At 27.3% G+C, this 20,007-nt stretch overlaps 2 protein-coding genes across 2 annotated transcripts; both read right to left on the minus strand.

Annotated features, from left to right (window-relative positions):
• Positions 1-9,844: 9,844 nt before the first annotated feature.
• Positions 9,845-10,541, minus strand: Srp9 (signal recognition particle 9). The gene is made up of 2 exons (XM_072539366.1): positions 10,291-10,541; positions 9,845-10,235 (listed from the first exon to the last, which is right to left on the minus strand). The coding sequence occupies exons 1-2, from the start codon at positions 10,429-10,431 to the stop codon at positions 10,140-10,142; spliced, it is 237 nt and encodes a 78-aa protein (XP_072395467.1). The 5' UTR covers positions 10,432-10,541; the 3' UTR covers positions 9,845-10,139.
• A 4,725-nt stretch (positions 10,542-15,266) lies between these two features.
• LOC140445407 (selenoprotein F) lies at positions 15,267-18,230 on the minus strand. Its single transcript, XM_072537412.1, has 3 exons — positions 17,958-18,230; positions 17,762-17,877; positions 15,267-15,617 (listed from the first exon to the last, which is right to left on the minus strand). Exons 1-3 carry the CDS (start codon positions 17,994-17,996, stop codon positions 15,287-15,289), a joined length of 486 nt encoding a protein of 161 aa, XP_072393513.1. The 5' UTR covers positions 17,997-18,230; the 3' UTR covers positions 15,267-15,286.
• Positions 18,231-20,007: the final 1,777 nt, after the last annotated feature.

Genomic DNA, 20,007 nt, shown 5'->3' on the forward strand with positions numbered 1-20,007 from the left:
AAAATCTAAAAAACATTAGATTTTCAACAATTTTTTTTTTATTTTCTTCTTATCATATTTTTATACTAATTATCCTATTCCCATACAAATCTAGACATCAAAATTTTAATTTATTTACAAAAAATGTAGTTACAACTACACTGGTTTCATTTATAAGAATATGTCAATATGATGGGTTTAAAAATTGAAAGTAACAATTATAAATATATATATATATATATTGTTATGATGTGTTTTTTGTTTGAATGATGAGCAATGAGTATTTTTAATAATATAGGGTTTTTATCGCGGTTCTCAAAGAATTAGTTTGTAAGTACTTTTTTAAATTATCTTTATTATAACTATTATGGAACACACATATATATCTAACCTAGCCAATGTAAATTTAAAATAAACTATCTTTAAATTTATACTCTTATAAAACTAATTAAATTCTATAGACAATGTAAAATTTAAACAAACTATCTTCAAAATTGAAATTGTTATGACATTAACTAAATTATATTAACAAAATTTTGTACCTTTCTTTCACTGAATGCCTAAATGAACTGTTTTCCACTATATAGATTCTAATCACCACTGAATGTCTTCGTACTTCGGTTATCCTTGTTTTTGTGAAATTACTTTTTCCAATTATCAGCTTCTACCAATTTAAGATATAGTTTTCTTCACCAGCATTTATACACCACCAGCAAACACCATTTATATTTATTCTTCTTTTCAATATACCAATATCCAATTATTATAAGTTGATTTATACTAATCTCCAATCATAATATAATTTTAATTCCTTCCAATGTCCATCCAATATTCTTCTAATATACTTTTATAATCTTCAATAATTATTTGTGTATAATTATAAATGTGCATTAAATATATGCATAATTTTTAATCTTCATTTAACTCACTATATTAAACAATTTTCTATTTGTAACTGCTCCAACTAACTTTCATATTTCTTACTAAACTTTTCTGACTGACTTCTTGAAAATTCTGAACAATATTACTTCACTAACTAAATGTGTCTACTTAACTTTCATAATAAACTGGCCTGACTTCTGACTAAAAACTTTCTTCTTGAATCCAAATCACGGGTATTTATATCTTTTTGGATATTCTAGAACCATCTGGTAAGAGATCATGTTCCATTCGTTCTATTAACTTCTATATAGATGTTCTCGAAAAAAATATCTGTTCGATCCACCGCCATAATCATTATTCCAGAATGTTCGACCGTAAACAATGGTCACACTCTGCACTCTGGAGAATTCGTTAATGTTCCATTGATAATTTTGTTGACATTTAGGCTTTTCAGATCAGAATAAACATTCAAATTAGTAACTAACACTCTAATTTAATAAAATACACATTTCAAACAATATATTATTATAACCCCACTTTATATTCCTTATAATTCTTAATTTCTATCTGTCACTTCGAGAGTATTTTTGGTTGCCTATGCACATGGCTCACTTAAATATATTTACAACATTAAAATACAACTTTTTACAATTATTATATGATAATTTCTAAAAAGGCCCTCACATAAATATATTTTTATTAAATTCTCTAGTATTTAACTTCTTAAAATAACCAAATACTTGTTATATCTAAAATTATCTAGTATATAACTTATAAATTAATTTTTTAAACAATATCATTTCAACACCCCAAAATTAAATTTAAAATAAATAATTTACTTATTATTTTTTTAAATATTAATTTTCTCATACCTTATTAAATTTAATAAATTAATAATTCAATTTTTTTTTTTATTTAAAATGTGTTAAATACATCCCTGTTCGCTGTCTATGTCAAAGCAGAGAACAACGTAGCACAGTTCGGCTATTCTATGGTCAAACTGTCATGTCAAATGGAGCAATGGATGTGATATCAGAGAATAAAATATAACCTTAATTAAAAATATAATCGATATGGTGTTCTGTTTATTTATAGACAAAATCTAGGAATTATTTCCATTCAAAATAACTTTCATCAATATAAATTGGTAAGTTTTTTCACTTTATTATATTAGAAAGACATTTTTATAGCAATTATAGTATCAATTTTGTGTCTAACCCCAAATTATGATTTTTAGGGTACAAATTAATTTCCATATATACAAAATTCAACAAGTATGATGTCAAATTGATTTAAAATAATGAAATCTACCATCTATTTAACAAATCAAGTCTATTGAATAAAATGGATATATCAGTAAGCTGTTAGTGTTAAGTTTATAACCTAGATATATCACTACCAAAGAAGATTGTCACTACTTTTTGAAAAAATGTACATTTTTCTTGATTTATTTTAAGTCCAACTTTATCTAATCTGTTTATTATAATTTTTAGGTGTTTCTCATGATCTTCAGCCGTTTTAGAAACAATTAATATATCACCAATGTAGTGAATTACAAAATGTTCATATTGATCCAAAATATCATGAAGACATCTACATAGAACACTGCAAGATGATTGAAGTCCAAATGGTAGTACTTTGAATTGATATACTACTCCATCTATCTGAAATCCTGTATACTGTCTACTTTTTCTTTCTAGAGGTATTAACCAAAAACTATGCTGTAAATCGATTTTAGTGAAAAATGACATTCCTGTAATTCTCCCTAGTATTCCATCTTCTAACATATTATTAATCGTTCTGTTTACTTCTTCTCTGTATTTATATGGTATTGTGTATGATTTTGTTTTAAAATCTTTTTCTTCTTTAACTTTTATACTATGGATATAATTTTGTGCAATTCTATTTTCTTTATTGACAAGTCCCTTGTGTTGCTGCAATATGGAAATGACTATTGATTTATATTCTTCAGGGCAATTTAAAACTTTTATCATATCTTCTTCTTTACAAATAAAATTGTTCTTCATTATGTACTCATTATTCCTTGCTTCCAATTTTACGCACTCCGCCTCGTAGGCATCCATCTGCTTAAAATTTCCATTCCTTAAATATTCACTACCATTATTCTTTACATTCTTTTGAGACATTTCCCTATCATCAAAATACATTTCTTCTTCATAAACATCATTATTTTCTTTTAATAATATCCTATCAACTCTTATTCCTTCTTCCACCTCATCTTTCTGCATAAATTTAATTATTTGCCCTTCCAAAGTTACCATTTTTTTTTCAAAATCTATCTTTACTTTCTTCTTTTCCAATTCATCATTTCCCATTAATATATCAACACATAAATCCTTGACAATAAATCCTTGCATATTAATTTCTTTATTAAGAATATTAATTTTAAAATTGGCTAGTTTATCAATTTCACCCAACTTCTTATTATTTGCACCAACAATTTTAATTTTTGGAATCTTTATTATATCTGATAATTTTAATGTATTAAAAATAAAATTCTCCGAGACTAAAGTACTTTCTGAACCAGTATCTATCATAATTTTAATCATTTTATTTTTGGCCAAAGCATTTATATAAATTAAATTAATAGATTCAATAATTTTCTCTTCATCTAATGAAATAAATTCTGAAGGTTTTTCATAATAGCAATGGCCTAACTTGTAATTCAGAAAGTTTACTGCACAAAATTTTGATTATTAGAATTGTCAGATTGTATCTGACCAATTGGATCTGATGTCCTATGTCTTTCCCTACTATGACTTCTACTCACATTTTCCTGCCTTGTACTACTTCGTTCCCTGTCTTCGCAGCTTCTATTCCTTCGAACACAATTTACCTGTCTGTTATAGTTAGGTCGCTCTGTATTTTTTCTATTGTTAAAATCTTGTCTATTATTATTAGTACTGTTATTAAAATGTTGTCTATTATAATTAGTATTATTATTAAAATTTTGTCTATTATAACTAGTATTATTATTAAAGTTCTGTCTATTTGGATTACTGTTATTATTATTAAAATTTTGTAAACTATCACCATACCTAGTATTATTGTTATATGATTGTCTATATTGTTGATTATCATTTTTATTATATTGAAAGTTATTATTGTTTTTTCTGTTGTTATTATTACTTGTCATATTGCCTCTTTGTATTCTTTGAATAAAATTAATAAAACTATCTATTGTTTGAATATTTTGTACAGTTACGGTTTGCACAACATCAGCATCAAAATGTCTAGATACATTTAAGACTGTTTCATCCTCTCTAAGTGGTGGTTCTAAATATTTTGCAACTGTTATCAATTTCAATGCATAATCTACCATATTTGATTTTAAATTTTGATTATACTTTCCAAAATATAGAATTTCTCTAAACTTGGCTTGCTCTAATTCACCCCAATAATAATTTAAAAATTTATTTTCAAATGTTTGAAAATTATCTAAATCATTCTCAATACTAGCAAACCAAGTTGCTGCATTGTCATTTAATGTCATTCTAATATAATCTTTAATATCATTAATATTATTCACAAATCTTAATTTATGTTTTAAACTATTTATGTATACTCTAGGATGCAAATTTTTTATATTACCAGAGAATTTAATCCCAGTCTCATTTGTTAAATTTAAGTAAGGTCTCCCTATGTCTCTCATTTGTGAAATATCATCTATTCTCTGTTCCACATTTCTTATTTGATTACAATTTATTTGGATATTTTGTTGTATATCGTCTAATTTTTCTTCTGTGTTTCTCCTGTCTTCGTTAATTTTTACTTCTAAGTTACATTTCTGTAACTCTATTTTCTGTTCTATATCTATCTTATTATCTTGAATAATCCTCTTTACTTCTGTCCTCTCATTGTCTATCCTTTTCTTGTAGTCATTCCGTATACTTTTTATTTCATTTGCTACTTTTTTCTCTGCAGCTTCAAGTTTTTTATCCATTTGTTTTACAATTTTATTATTATTATCTTCTATTTTCTTTTCTAATTTTCTATAATTCTCTTCCAATTTCTGTTCCATTTTTTTCATGTCTTCTTTGACTTCTTTTGAATTCTCTTCCAATTTTTTTATGTCTTCTTTGATTTCTTTTGAATTCTCTTCCATTTTTTTCGTATTCTCTTCCATTTTCTGTTCCATTTTTTTCATGTCTTCTTTGATTTCTTTTGAATTCTCTTCCATTGTCTTGTTCATCTGCATCATTAATGACAACAAAGCTGCCATATTGACATTTTCTCTCTTTCTGGATTCATTTCTGCAGTATCTTGTGGAACTTGAACTAAACTCTCCTCTTGTATAGGTTGTGTTTCTACTTCCACATCTTCTTCATTCTTTTTGCTTCTTGTACCTTTCTTTCCTTGAGACATTTTGAGACTTTACTTGTTCAAATATAATTAAAATTAAAATCTATACTTTTTTCTTTCTACTGATAATTAATTTAATTATATGAGAGCACTTATCTTCCCAAACTAATTCTTTTAAACAGAGAGCCACCGCGTTGGGTGCCAAATTGTTATGATGTGTTTTTTGTTTGAATGATGAGCAATGAGTATTTTTAATAATATAGGGTTTTTATCGCGGTTCTCAAAGAATTAGTTTGTAAGTACTTTTTTAAATTATCTTTATTATAACTATTATGGAACACACATATATATCTAACCTAGCCAATGTAAATTTAAAATAAACTATCTTTAAATTGATACTCTTATAAAACTAATTAAATTCTATAGACAATGTAAAATTTAAACAAACTATCTTCAAAATTGAAATTGTTATGACATTAACTAAATTATATTAACAAAATTTTGTACCTTTCTTTCACTGAATGCCTAAATGAACTGTTTTCCACTATATAGATTCTAATCACCACTGAATGTCTTCGTACTTCGGTTATCCTTGTTTTTGTGAAATTACTTTTTCCAATTATCAGCTTCTACCAATTTAAGATATAGTTTTCTTCACCAGCATTTATACACCACCAGCAAACACCATTTATATTTATTCTTCTTTTCAATATACCAATATCCAATTATTATAAGTTGATTTATACTAATCTCCAATCATAATATAATTTTAATTCCTTCCAATGTCCATCCAATATTCTTCTAATATACTTTTATAATCTTCAATAATTATTTGTGTATAATTATAAATGTGCATTAAATATATGCATAATTTTTAATCTTCATTTAACTCACTATATTAAACAATTTTCTATTTGTAACTGATTCACTGACTCCAACTAACTTTCATATTTCTTACTAAACTTTTCTGACTGACTTCTTGAAAATTCTGAACAATATTACTTCACTAACTAAATGTGTCTACTTAACTTTCATAATAAACTGGCCTGACTTCTGACTAAAAACTTTCTTCTTGAATCCAAATCACGGGTATTTATATCTTTTTGGATATTCTAGAACCATCTGGTAAGAGATCATGTTCCATTCGTTCTATTAACTTCTATATAGATGTTCTCGAAAAAATGTTTTTAGTATGTAGTTTATTGCTAATAAATCAATAAAACAGTTTAAAGTGTGCCCCGACTACTTTACAGGCCACAGTACTAATCATAGATAAATAATATAGTATTGGTACTAATTCAATTTAACCTAATATTTTCATTATTATGACACAGAAAATAAACATTTATTTCATACTGTTGATCGCCAACACCCATGAAGGGTTAATGTTTGGGGCGAAATTATGGGCGAGTACGTTATCAGCTTGTACTTTTTTTGACGGACATCTCAATGGGACAAGTTTCTTAAATTTTTAAAACAAGATTATTGGACACTGCTTGAGAACCTTCCACTTTACCTACGAACAAAAATGTGGCTCCAGTAGGACGAAGCTCCTGCTCATTTCTCACGTGATGTTAGGAACTACCTTAACAGAGAATTTACAAACAGATGGATAGGTAGAGGTGGTTCATATAATTGGCCCCCTAGGTCACCAGGACTAACCAAGATGGATTTTTTTAAATGGGGTTATATTAAAAATATTGTTGTGCTACACCTCCTACTACTAGAGATGACATGAAATTAAGAAATACAAACGCGTTTGCTTCAATAACTCCTGCTATGTTAAATAATGTAAATAAATCATTCGAAGATAGAATCGCTTGTTATATTGCACAAGATGGCAAGCAATTTGAACATCTGTTACATACCTAAACATTTTTTACTTATAAGTTTTGGATTATTTATGTTCATTATTCATTTTGTGGTATTTGTTTTATTAAAATTCTTTCTGTTTCGTTATGTATTTAATTGTTTTCAAAAAAAGAGTGCACTCAGTAAGTATGTAAGAAGCTTATGACTTCAAAGACATAAATATATTTTACAGTTTTATATTTATTTAAATATTAAACTTATTTTAATACTTTAAATAATACAAAAAATTAAACATAACATTAATATCTACTTCATTTTTGAAAACTGCAACCTCTGCGCAGTTGCCTTTCACATGATGAATCGTAGAAAATCTAAAAAACATTAGATTTTCAACAATTTTTTTTTATTTTCTTCTTATCATATTTTTATACTAATTATCCTATTCCCATACAAATCTAGACATCAAAATTTTAATTTATTTACAAAAAATGTAGTTACAACTACACTGGTTTCATTTATAAGAATATGTCAATATGATGGGTTTAAAAATTGAAAGTAACAATTATAAATATATATATATATATATATATATATATATATATATATATATATATATATATTGTTATGATGTGTTTTTTGTTTGAATGATGAGCAATGAGTATTTTTAATAATATAGGGTTTTTATCGCGGTTCTCAAAGAATTAGTTTGTAAGTACTTTTTTAAATTATCTTTATTATAACTATTATGGAACACACATATATATCTAACCTAGCCAATGTAAATTTAAAATAAACTATCTTTAAATTGATACTCTTATAAAACTAATTAAATTCTATAGACAATGTAAAATTTAAACAAACTATCTTCAAAATTGAAATTGTTATGACATTAACTAAATTATATTAACAAAATTTTGTACCTTTCTTTCACTGAATGCCTAAATGAACTGTTTTCCACTATATAGATTCTAATCACCACTGAATGTCTTCGTACTTCGGTTATCCTTGTTTTTGTGAAATTACTTTTTCCAATTATCAGCTTCTACCAATTTAAGATATAGTTTTCTTCACCAGCATTTATACACCACCAGCAAACACCATTTATATTTATTCTTCTTTTCAATATACCAATATCCAATTATTATAAGTTGATTTATACTAATCTCCAATCATAATATAATTTTAATTCCTTCCAATGTCCATCCAATATTCTTCTAATATACTTTTATAATCTTCAATAATTATTTGTGTATAATTATAAATGTGCATTAAATATATGCATAATTTTTAATCTTCATTTAACTCACTATATTAAACAATTTTCTATTTGTAACTGATTCACTGACTCCAACTAACTTTCATATTTCTTACTAAACTTTTCTGACTGACTTCTTGAAAATTCTGAACAATATTACTTCACTAACTAAATGTGTCTACTTAACTTTCATAATAAACTGGCCTGACTTCTGACTAAAAACTTTCTTCTTGAATCCAAATCACGGGTATTTATATCTTTTTGGATATTCTAGAACCATCTGGTAAGAGATCATGTTCCATTCGTTCTATTAACTTCTATATAGATGTTCTCGAAAAAAATATCTGTTCGATCCACCGCCATAATCATTATTCCAGAATGTTCGACCGTAAACAATGGTCACACTCTGCACTCTGGAGAATTCGTTAATGTTCCATTGATAATTTTGTTGACATTTAGGCTTTTCAGATCAGAATAAACATTCAAATTAGTAACTAACACTCTAATTTAATAAAATACACATTTCAAACAATATATTATTATAACCCCACTTTATATTCCTTATAATTCTTAATTTCTATCTGTCACTTCGAGAGTATTTTTGGTTGCCTATGCACATGGCTCACTTAAATATATTTACAACATTAAAATACAACTTTTTACAATTATTATATGATAATTTCTTAAAATGCCCTCACATAAATATATTTTTATTAAATTCTCTAGTATTTAACTTCTTAAAATAACCAAATACTTGTTATATCTAAAATTATCTAGTATATAAATTATAAATTAATTTTTTAAACAATATCATTTCAATATATATATATATATATATATATATATATATATATATATATATATATATATATATATATATATATATATATATATATATATATATTTAGAATGCCTTATTCTATACCCGTTTTTACACCACTAAAAAAAAGTTAAAACTCACTAGCTAATACATTGATCACACCACCCATTAAAAATACCAAGTCAATGCTTAAACAATCCCCATATTGGTGTAATTGTCAATTCTAAAAGTACAATAATGTGATTCTTATTTCAGTACCCTCATCATTTCTGAAAATCAGCAAAAATTCTGAAAAATCTTTCTCTATCCTCTGCCGCTCTTAATATAAGGACCTAGTATTGAGATCCGTCCACCCTTATGTTTTTCAACCATGAACATTTCCTATACCTGGACCTCTGCTCTTTCAATTTTCTCTCTATCAACAACCTTGAAGTCTTCCATGGTACACATGTCATAGATAACTGATTTTGCACTTCTCGATACAGTCTATTTTACATACTACTCGTTAGTAACTACACTGTTACTACTATTTACTTTTACTACATACTCTATCGAAGGCACTTTCGGGAGTCTTCCAAACACCCAATATTGAAGGCCTCCAACCCTCTCATACAACTTAGGGTCATTGTCCATGAAGATCATTACAATGTAAAATGGTTATCATCAATTGATTATAGCATCATTTTTCTCTTTTAAAGCTAAAAATTAGAAGAATGGAACCAAAACTTTAGGTATACATGTTGTCACTTAGGTAAACCAATAACTTAATAGCATTTTAACAAGTTGAAAAATATTTATTATAAAAATCATACATTATGCATGGGAACAATCTTAATATTAACACATTGTCATATATGAACTGTTTAAATTGAAATCACAATAACTAGACAAAAATGAGGGCAAAGACTTGTTCTTAAAGATTTGATATCCATAAATAAAATTTATTTAATTCTTGTAAAAACTTTAAAAATCAGAAAATAATAAATTTTTATGCGATTTCACAGACAGTGGATATATACATTTTGTATGAACCATTTGATTTAATGTTTTCTACCACTAAGTTTAAGACTAATGTTCCTTGGATACCATATGCCTTAACAAATTATTTACAAACTTATCTACTTTTCTGACATCTTGAGCGATTTCCGTCTTAAACTGCAGACACTAAAATATTTGTAAATTAAATAAATTATATTATTAACAGAAACCAAAAACTTACCACTACATCATCAGTCATTTTAAGTATTAGATGGTTTTTTGAATGTGCATATTTCATTGTATATCTAACTTTTGATGGTGATTGAAGATATAATTTTTCGGCAGCCTTTTCGAATTCTTCCCATGATTTTAAGTAAGTCATTTCTGTTTTTCTAAATACTTTTTATTAATAAACTCAACACATGTCAGTTTACTCAAATAGTTGCAGTGATTAGTAATGTTGTTGGCTGTTGTTGTTAGACAGATAATTGACGTGACGACCAGTTCTTCTTTTTTAATTAGTATCGAGTCACGTAAGAGAGACACTTCTCTTAGCTGTATAAATTATTTGTGCCATTTTTAGATTTAATTTGTTTAATATTTAAAATTATTGCAAATGAAATATTTAATCAGCTCTTTGAAAACATAAAACAGTGTTGTCACATGCTATATCTTAAAATACCTATTGTAATTATTATAGTGCACGGTTCGTAGACTTACTACGGTTGCCTCTTCCGACTGGGGTGGGGATGCTTGAGTTACGTCACCAGAGTACACAAGAATACAAAACCCATTTATTATCACACTTTGTTCGTGGTAATTGTCTTTCAGTTTATTATTTGCTTTATTATTTATCGTTTCTTAAATATCTCAGATTACTTTATATTTTTGTATTTGAAATTTTGGTGTTGTTTTCTATAAAAACTTATTTTGAATTATCGAAGAAATGTTATTTATTGTTGTTGTACATCGTACCTATTGTCTTCGTATCTTTTTATAAGGTAGGTTAAAACTTTAAAATTTCATTGTGTATTAACGTAATAATAATGTTGATGAAATTTTAGAATGCCAGGCACAGGTTGTAGTGTGTAGGAAAGATATTTAAAAAATGGAAAAAATAGTTATGTAATTCGGTAATTCAAAAAATGTTGGAAGCCTTGACAGAATGCGAATTGACTATCGGTATATAAATATAATCAAATATATATACCAATACGCAACAGCCAGTGTTAGAGTGGGTGATCGTCAAACCCAGAAATTCCCGATACAACGTGGAGTACGCCAGGGGGACACCATATCGCCGAAACTGTTCACAACGCTTTTGGAATATACATATAAAATGATATTTATTTATATACCATTTTTCAAAGTAAAAACGTTGCACGTCACGATTTATACAAAGTGAAGTCACTTGTATTTAAAATTTTTAGAACATCAACCATAGCGTTAAAATTTCCCTAACACAGCTAATATTACGACACCTATACGGAACTACTCAATCTTTCCTATGCGTCAACATGGTATAATAATCAGAAAAATATAATCATGCTTATAATGAGTACTTTAGAATTATGTTGATTAAATAACCAAACACATTTGTTATTATTAATAATATAAATTTTATGCAATAACTTTTAAGTTTAATAGATACTCCACAAAATAATAATTTTAATTAAATAGATTTGACAATCGTACGCCTCTGATACGGGAATACTTCAAATTTCAATGAAAGTTCAACGTTTGGCAAAATTGTTTACACTGTTGACGCTTTTAGAGTAAGACTTTTGTTTATGTTTTGATTTCTTACACAATTTGATTCACAATATATTATATATTAATAAATTGTATTTATAAATACATATTAAATTAAAGTTTAATAGCTTTAAAAACTAATTATTGTTGTGAATAGTCTGTAGAAAGCTGATAAGTTTTAATAGATTATTTTGAACAAGAAATAATGGCGGGACGTTTTTACTATTAAATGGTCTAAAAGAGGTAAGTTAAAAATTTAAAATATATAATTTTGTATTAAAATGTTTTCTTATGTATTTTAGTGTGTTGCAGAAGTATTAAAACTAAGTGTATCTACTGTTTATAATATTTCTCAAGCTGTTAAAAATAATGAACAATTAAAATCACCTCCTAAAAAAAAACAACTTAATACAGGGTTGCCTGTGCTTTTTTAATTTTTCACTAAATTCTCCCTAATTTAGATGCAATATTGTATAATACAAGTTGTTGCTTTATTTAGTGCCTCACTAGTTGAGTTTTAAAATGTATTGAACTGAGTTTATTAGTCTAATTTATTAACTGATGATAATTGTAACATCTATTACAATTTATATTCCCGACAATACGCGCGTTACATTTCAAAACTCGACTCGATATTATTATTCAAACTGTCCTTTCCAATCTCAAATTGGCCGTTTTTATACCTCATTTTGTTTATCTCGAAGCTTCTGCCAGTTTCTTTGATCTTCGGTCGAAAACGAACATATTCGTCCCTTCTCTGGAAAGTTCCAATCGCAGGTATAAGAGGGGACCCGTTTGGGTATTACCTGCTAAAAAATACTTGTTAGAAAAAGACGTTTACAATTTAGATATGAGTCATTATTTATCGATTTAAAATTATGCATTTTATGTTATACTTTATAATATGGATGAAACGTATCTCGTTTTCCACATTATTGAAAAGTGAAAAAAAATTTTGAAAATGTGATTATTTTCTTCATTTTAAAAATCCAATTCACTAGTGTATTGTATTCTTTAGTTGACATTTTAAAAATTCCTTATAAAATCTTGAATGACGTGCAGTCATTTTTATATGAAAAATTCTATTATAGTCGGTTCGCTATTCCCAGTCCGAACTGTCTAGTGAATTTAGTAATTATTTTTTGCGAACTTAGTTACTTTTTGACAAACTAGAAGTGGCTGGAAATTACTATACAACCAAGCACATGTGCGCATAGCCAATATTAATAGGTTAATAGTAAACAAACGTAAATAAAATAGAACATTATTAATTACCGACCAACTGGATGAACTTTAAATTCTGGATTAAACTTTATTCGTTTATTGAAACTATTCTTAAGAAACTAAAGCTAAATGTTACCAAAAACCTTAAGTTGGATGCCCACATTTGGCTCAACTCAACGATATAATCTATATTAGCCGAACTTTTTATAAAAAATATTTTTTATATATAATAGAAATTTACTTTCTTCATACATGGGATAAATTTCTAAGCGAATTTGATTTTTGACGATATCATTTGCCAGTCATTAATTTCCTTTTGCCACTTTTCTTCTTTAATGTGAGGGTTGTATTAGGCCCATCTTTATATTTCCGCACACTTTTTCCTGAGACTTTCAGACATTTGGTTGTTAACTGAAATGTTTTTGTTATTAAGAACATTTGTAACTTTTACATAATTCGATAAATACATTTTAATGATAACATGGATATTTTGAATAAACCTTTGTGCAGTTTCATTACCCCGCAAGAGCAATCTTACTCATCTAAAATATTAGCTTTTAAAGAACATTTTATCATATTTATTTAAGAAAAACTTACCAACGCATTAGTCGATGGAACAAATGGAAAACTTTGACTATCAATAATGATAAAATTCAAAATAGAACTAACAAAGAAGTAAACAAAAATAATCAAACTATAATAAATAAAATAACCAACGCGAATAATGCAAATATTTACTACACAATGTTAAATTGTAATACCTCAAATATTATATTTTAAATATACAGGGAAAATTTTATGGATTTAGTATACACTTCCACTATTTAGAATAATTCTTCTTTTTTTCAAAGGAAGAAGTCTGCAATAGTATATTTGAACTATTAATACTGAGAAGTAGGAATTATTGTGTTGTAGGTTTCCGACAATGAATCTGTCAAAATATGCCCGAGCTAAGCGAATCGAGTATATGAGCATATTAACCTGTGTATTAAAAACGGCGTCAGTAGGTGTGGCTAACGATCATACCAATATGGCGATGGGATCAGGGCCGGACTCAATAATATTAAAACTACTATACAAATATAACTAGTTATTAAGAAGATTTAATCATAATCTAAAAAAGTGCAATACATTTTTAATAAACTATGATTTATTTATTTCGCGGTAAACACTGAAAACACAACATATTATAAAGATAAATTAATACAGGCAAATAACAAGTTGTATCTGAAAGAGATAATAATATAAATAATATTTTAAAGGGTAAAATGAATATACGGTATGAAATAAAAGAAATACGTTCGTTACAACTTATATATTTGATAACGACAAATTAACTGATACTTAAAAATTTAGTTCAATTAACAAAGTTATAAAAGTTATTATTAAAAAAAAAACAAAATTGAATATCTGCCGAATATCACAATTGAAATACTGTTTAGAAATAAAAATAATTATGTTGCAGTAGTTAATAAGAAAATTTAAAGAAGTTTAAGAAGAAGATATTTCAGTATTCTCAAGAATAGCACGATCTACATTATTTATAAGATTTTTCATGAATACTATTAATTTATTCTATGAAGTACGGACATTACTTTGTTTACATATTTGTATACTAACCTGTGGAACATTATTCCTGAATATTTTTTATTAACATTGCTTCTGCTACTGCAACTACGTTGAGAACAAGAAACCATTATTGTGCACTATCACAATATAATATTATAGTTTTTATATAAGTATTATAAAACTAAAAATATTCGAAAAATAACAAACGTAAACAATCATACATGATCTGTCAAAACTATCATAACAATATGGCTGAAGTGAGGTCGTTTTTAGTCACGCGATGCTCTCTCCATAGATTCTAACTTGATGGTTAATATGTTAGCAAGTGGCGTTACGAGCAAACAATAGTTTATCAAATTATTTTAACATAATTTGTTTAAAATAAAAATTCTTTGATTCTAAAAATACAAAAAATAACAGCATGAAGCTTTGAGCTAGTCTACGGTCTTTTTTGTAAATATGGATGTTTTTCTTTAATAATTTGGTATTTGTAAACTCTATGTTATCAACATTCCGAATGTTTTAAAGTCAGATGCATGTATGCAACACAAATAATCTTATATACTCATCCATTTTTATTCGTAATCTACTTTTACTTTCTCTCTTTATACTTAGAAGTTAATATAAACAGGAAAAATAAATGAATAAATGGTAAATAAACTACAACAAACATACAGATTACACACTATATATTACGCCATATTTGTTCTTAAATAATCATCATCATCCAATTTTATCAAGTGTGTAGTTAAAAATTCTTCTACAGAGTCTGTGTTCCATTTTTCAATGGCAACTGTTTCTTGTAGATGTCCGTCCTTATCATACAATTTTATGATGGGATCGAGTCCTCTGAGGTATTTTATTTGTAAGTTGGGGAATTTATCAGGCCTATCACTTTTAATAAAGGCTTGAATTTGAGGATATGCACCAAATTTGCAAGTACATACTTCTAGAACTGCTTTGTAATAAACTTTTTTTGATGAATTAACTTCATCTGGGTGACAACATTCTTTACAATGATTTCTAAAAAAAATACAAAAAGATTAAATTGAAATGTCTATATTAAAATTGGTTTGAGTTTACCAAAACTACAAGCTGAATATAGCCACAAATGTCAACCATGAAATAAAATATTTCTGTTTGGCAGTTTGGGGATGGTTTTATAATGCATATCTTGTACGCTTCAAATATAAAGAGAGACAGCTTTTAAAAAGTACATTTTGATTATACTATTTTATGAATTCTGCAATTTTTAATTTATATGAAACAATAACGAGTAAATATTTGTCTCTTTCGAAATTAATTGCAAACATCTGTTGCAATCTGTTACTCATTCTTGTGTTATATACATCAAATATTGCAGAATTCATAACATAACATGATCAAAATGTACTTTTCTAAAGCTTTATCTCTTTATATTTGAATCATACAGCACATTCATTATAAAAACGCCAACACCTCATAATCAGCTTGTACTGTCGGTAAACTCAACCTAAAATTGTATGGTCTGGGAAATATTAAATGAATCTATAAATCACAAATCACGAGTCGTAAGTGGTCAGAAGTAGCCGAAATAACGTGTCTATCATGCATTCTCGAAAATTTTGAATTCGATCATTGGCGGCGCGTAAGAAATTATGTTTCTTTGCTGGTCACTTTACATTCTAATAATAGAATATTATATTTCTTATAATAATAACAATAATACATTAAATCTAGTTTATATAATAAGTTTTCATTCACATTAATAATTTGTAGACTGAGCAGATATGCGAAAGTCGGCCGCATACCTAAGGATGTAAAATACTCAAATTAGTATATTCTTTTTATTTCAGAATGATATTCAATTCTGTCAATAAAAAGAGTGCTAGCAACCACATAATGCTTGTTTGGTTTGTATGTACATAATGTCTTTTAAAAACATGCCAAAACATGTTTATTTGGAAGAAGTTATACATCGAGTCATGCATGACATTAATCATATTATTACAAATACAATACTCCCCGCAATTGATTCTATGTATTGCATTTACGGCAGTAAACAGGACGAACCGCAATTATCGAGATTCAAAGTTTATGTCTGAGAAACATTTAATTCTCTTGAGTGTCAAATAACCAAATAACTGATAAGTCAGCAAAATAAAGACACAACAGATAAATCAACAGCTGAATCAGCAGATTACCACAACTACACAAATACATACTTTCATTTTATAAGCGTCAATAAAAAACTAAAAATTCTGTCTAAGGAAGAACTGGAATACAAAGTAAGTGTTTAACTTGCATAGAATGGAACAGGAATGATAACACAGCCCAACAAAATGAAAAAGTTTTTTTGCTTGAGAAATACTTAGTTTTAAATAATTTTGATGCTTTGATTTCAAAAGTGCCTTCTTTTTCATAGTAGTTTTTTTGAGTCGATGGTATAATATTAAGTTTGCTCGAAAAGATATACAAAAAAGCACCTGGAAATTGCCAGAAGGACTTACAGTAAATATGATAGATCATTGTATTGTAGACTCAAGACACCAATCCAATATAATAAACGTTGGCACCAGAAGAAGAGCAAATGCAGGTTCTGATCACTACTGGATCAAAAGTAAGGTAAGGGTCAGAATTTTAAATGTTTAAAAAAGGAAATAGGTTCTAAACTGAATTTAAAAAAAAATTAATAAAAAAAAAAGAATTGCAAGCTACCATTTGAACCATCAATTGTTGAAGTGTATGAAGTAAATAAATTAAAGTACATAGAAATTAAGTACATTAAAATACATAGAAAGAGCACACTGACTTATTGAACTCCTCTTATAATAGAAATTTCTTCTGACTTTAAATTATAATGTCAACTGTTTGATTCCAGTACAAACTTACCATTATTCAAATGTTCCCTGCATCCAGAACTACATAATTTAAAATAGCAATTAACTTCTCATGTTTAACAGTGTCAAACACTCATGTTGAACAAACAATCTCAAATGCTTTCTAATAATTGACAAAGCAGGCATATACATCAATATTTACATCTCAACATCTATATTTATAAAAACCTGGATGCTAAATAACACCCTCCTTGTACCAATGAATCTGATTGTCCATTATTCTCTTCACATTTTTTATATATTAAGATTGCGTAGACAATATAAAAGATATAATAAATTAATACTCACACAAGTTCATCTAATTGAAATTTGACTAATTGATCACATGATGAACACAATAAGTTTGCTTTGTGAAATCCAAGAGCCCAACAATCTTCTGCAGAAAACTCAGATAACACAAGTGACTAAAAAAGGATAAAACTGTTATTTATATACTAATAAGTAAATAGTAGTACATATTCTAGTAAAGTTTCCCAATACTTACCGGAAGTATCACAAACAATCCTATGACAATTAAACGCATTTTATTAATGCTTAATTCAATGAGTATTAATGTTTCAAAGTACTTATATTTTTCACAGAACCATACCCAGAATATAATTTGATTTTCATGCGTCTAAAAGTCTATATTCTTTGATACAATCTTCAAAAAATTATTAACACATTACACATTTTTAACCAATCATTTAACTTGACGTGTTTCTTCTTCTACGCATATAGAAGGATCTTTCACTGTTATTTTTTAGCGTCGGCAAAGCTTGATCATACCTTATAAAAAAGAAGCAAAGGTGGATCAAGATTTTAGTTCCTTGTTAGTACCACTAGGGAGCAGTCATGTCAGCGCTATTATTGCTTCTAAAATATAGACGAGTGGGGCAAAATATTTTTATATGTAGATGCCGCCTAGCATTAAATTTTTGCGTTTTATAAAATTTTTTAAAGAAAATAATATTATTTTAACTTTTAATAAATGAATGTTTTTAGAAAAAAATATTATGATTCAAATTTTTAATTGAAATATGTACAAATCTACAAATAATATAATTCAAACTCTCTTCTTATAAACTAGAAATAAAATTAACTAAAAGTCAATCACCAGGAGAGAAAGCTCAAAAAATTGTAACGTGTTTCGATCAAAAAACAATTCCTGATCTTGTTAGTACGCTAGAATTGCTTTTTAGCACATACACCAAAGAATTATTTTTTACAATTTGAAAATTCGAAATTGTGAAGTATAATTTTGGATTTTTAAATTAAAAATAAATAAGTAAGTCTCAAATAACGCCTCACTAGAGCTCAACAAAGGAAGATAAGAAAAAGGCAAAAATGGCTGCTGGGACATAGATCATAGCAAATACTAAGAAATCCAAATCATTAACTCTGTTACCCCCCCTCGTAACAGAGTTGCTAAGAAACCAAGGTGCTCTAACGAGCAGACTAGGTTATAAAGCACCCTGACAAAAGTATTCAGAATGGTAGTAGCATACAGACACCATCCTGATACTCAACTAGATCGGGCTCAAGCAAATTTTATCATTAACAAACTGGAGCAAGCACTTGATGAGGCTTCTATCTGAGGTCAAAATCAACTTCTGCAGTTCCATAAAACATCGTTTAGCGAAGGGGCCCTGTGAGTGAACTGTGTTAACGAGTATACAAAAAAAAACGGGTGTGAAGTTATACTTGTATACACGCGTTCGCCATTACAAATTTATATGGGAGTCAATCTGCACAACCATTACATATGTAATGCTATAGGTAAGAGAGAGCAGAAAGAAAAAGAGAATTAGGTATATGGTGCATCGTTTGCTGTACATAAACAACATTTGATCTGTAATAATAGTATAGTAAATAAAGGATTGAATCAACATTTTGATGAAAATGTATATTTTTATTTTCATATATGTATGAAAGGAGTTGAATGCAAAAAAAATGTTTACACATATTCTGCAGTATTTATTAATATAATTAATTATATAATATAATATAATACAATTATATATTATATATAATATAATATAATTAATTATATTTGTTAATATAAAAATACAATAAAATACACTGCAACATAATTCAATATCCTCGTCGATCCACGCGTACACATATGTGTACAAATTAATCAAAATTTATATTTTTCATTGTACGTTTCTTCATTTGAATTTGGCGCCACATGTCGTCACTTGAAGCACATGTCTACTTGTCTATGTAAGAAATACTTTAAATTGATACCAGTACCTACCTGGCAATTAGTTGAACTGCAAAGTTTGTGTTTTGAGGACGTTTAGAAAATGGATACTTCACGAGGCAAATCTTATTAAATTTCTTGTAAAGTTAGTAATCGAAAAAAAATAAATCTGGTAATATCGTTTTCTAAGGATTAATTTACAAGATAGATTGTATAGTTTTATTTAAATTATACTTTTTGCAAAGTTATGTCATCAAAAAAATTTGTTCACAGATGTGTACATTAGGTTTTAATGCCATATCTATACTTTTACACATTTGTGACCTTTAGGTCTTTAAAAATAATTTTA

This window comes from Diabrotica undecimpunctata, chromosome 7 (genome assembly GCF_040954645.1).
Source record: "Diabrotica undecimpunctata isolate CICGRU chromosome 7, icDiaUnde3, whole genome shotgun sequence".
NCBI lineage: Eukaryota > Metazoa > Arthropoda > Insecta > Coleoptera > Chrysomelidae > Diabrotica > Diabrotica undecimpunctata.

Bases quoted from the DNA above. Each gene is read 5' to 3' on its own strand.
- Srp9 (XM_072539366.1), bottom strand. From the start codon at position 10,431: ATGACTTACTTAAAATCATGGGAAGAATTCGAAAAGGCTGCCGAAAAA. The intron at 10,236-10,290 runs GTAAGTTTTTGG...CAAATATTTTAG, and splicing joins AAATGACTGATGATGTAGTG to TGTCTGCAGTTTAAGACGGA.
- LOC140445407 (XM_072537412.1), bottom strand. From the start codon at position 17,996: ATGCGTTTAATTGTCATAGGATTGTTTGTGATACTTCCG. The intron at 17,878-17,957 runs GTAAGTATTGGG...ATCCTTTTTTAG, and splicing joins GATTGTTTGTGATACTTCCG to TCACTTGTGTTATCTGAGTT. The intron at 15,618-17,761 runs GTGAGTATTAAT...TATTTTTTTTAG, and splicing joins TTTCAATTAGATGAACTTGT to AAATCATTGTAAAGAATGTT.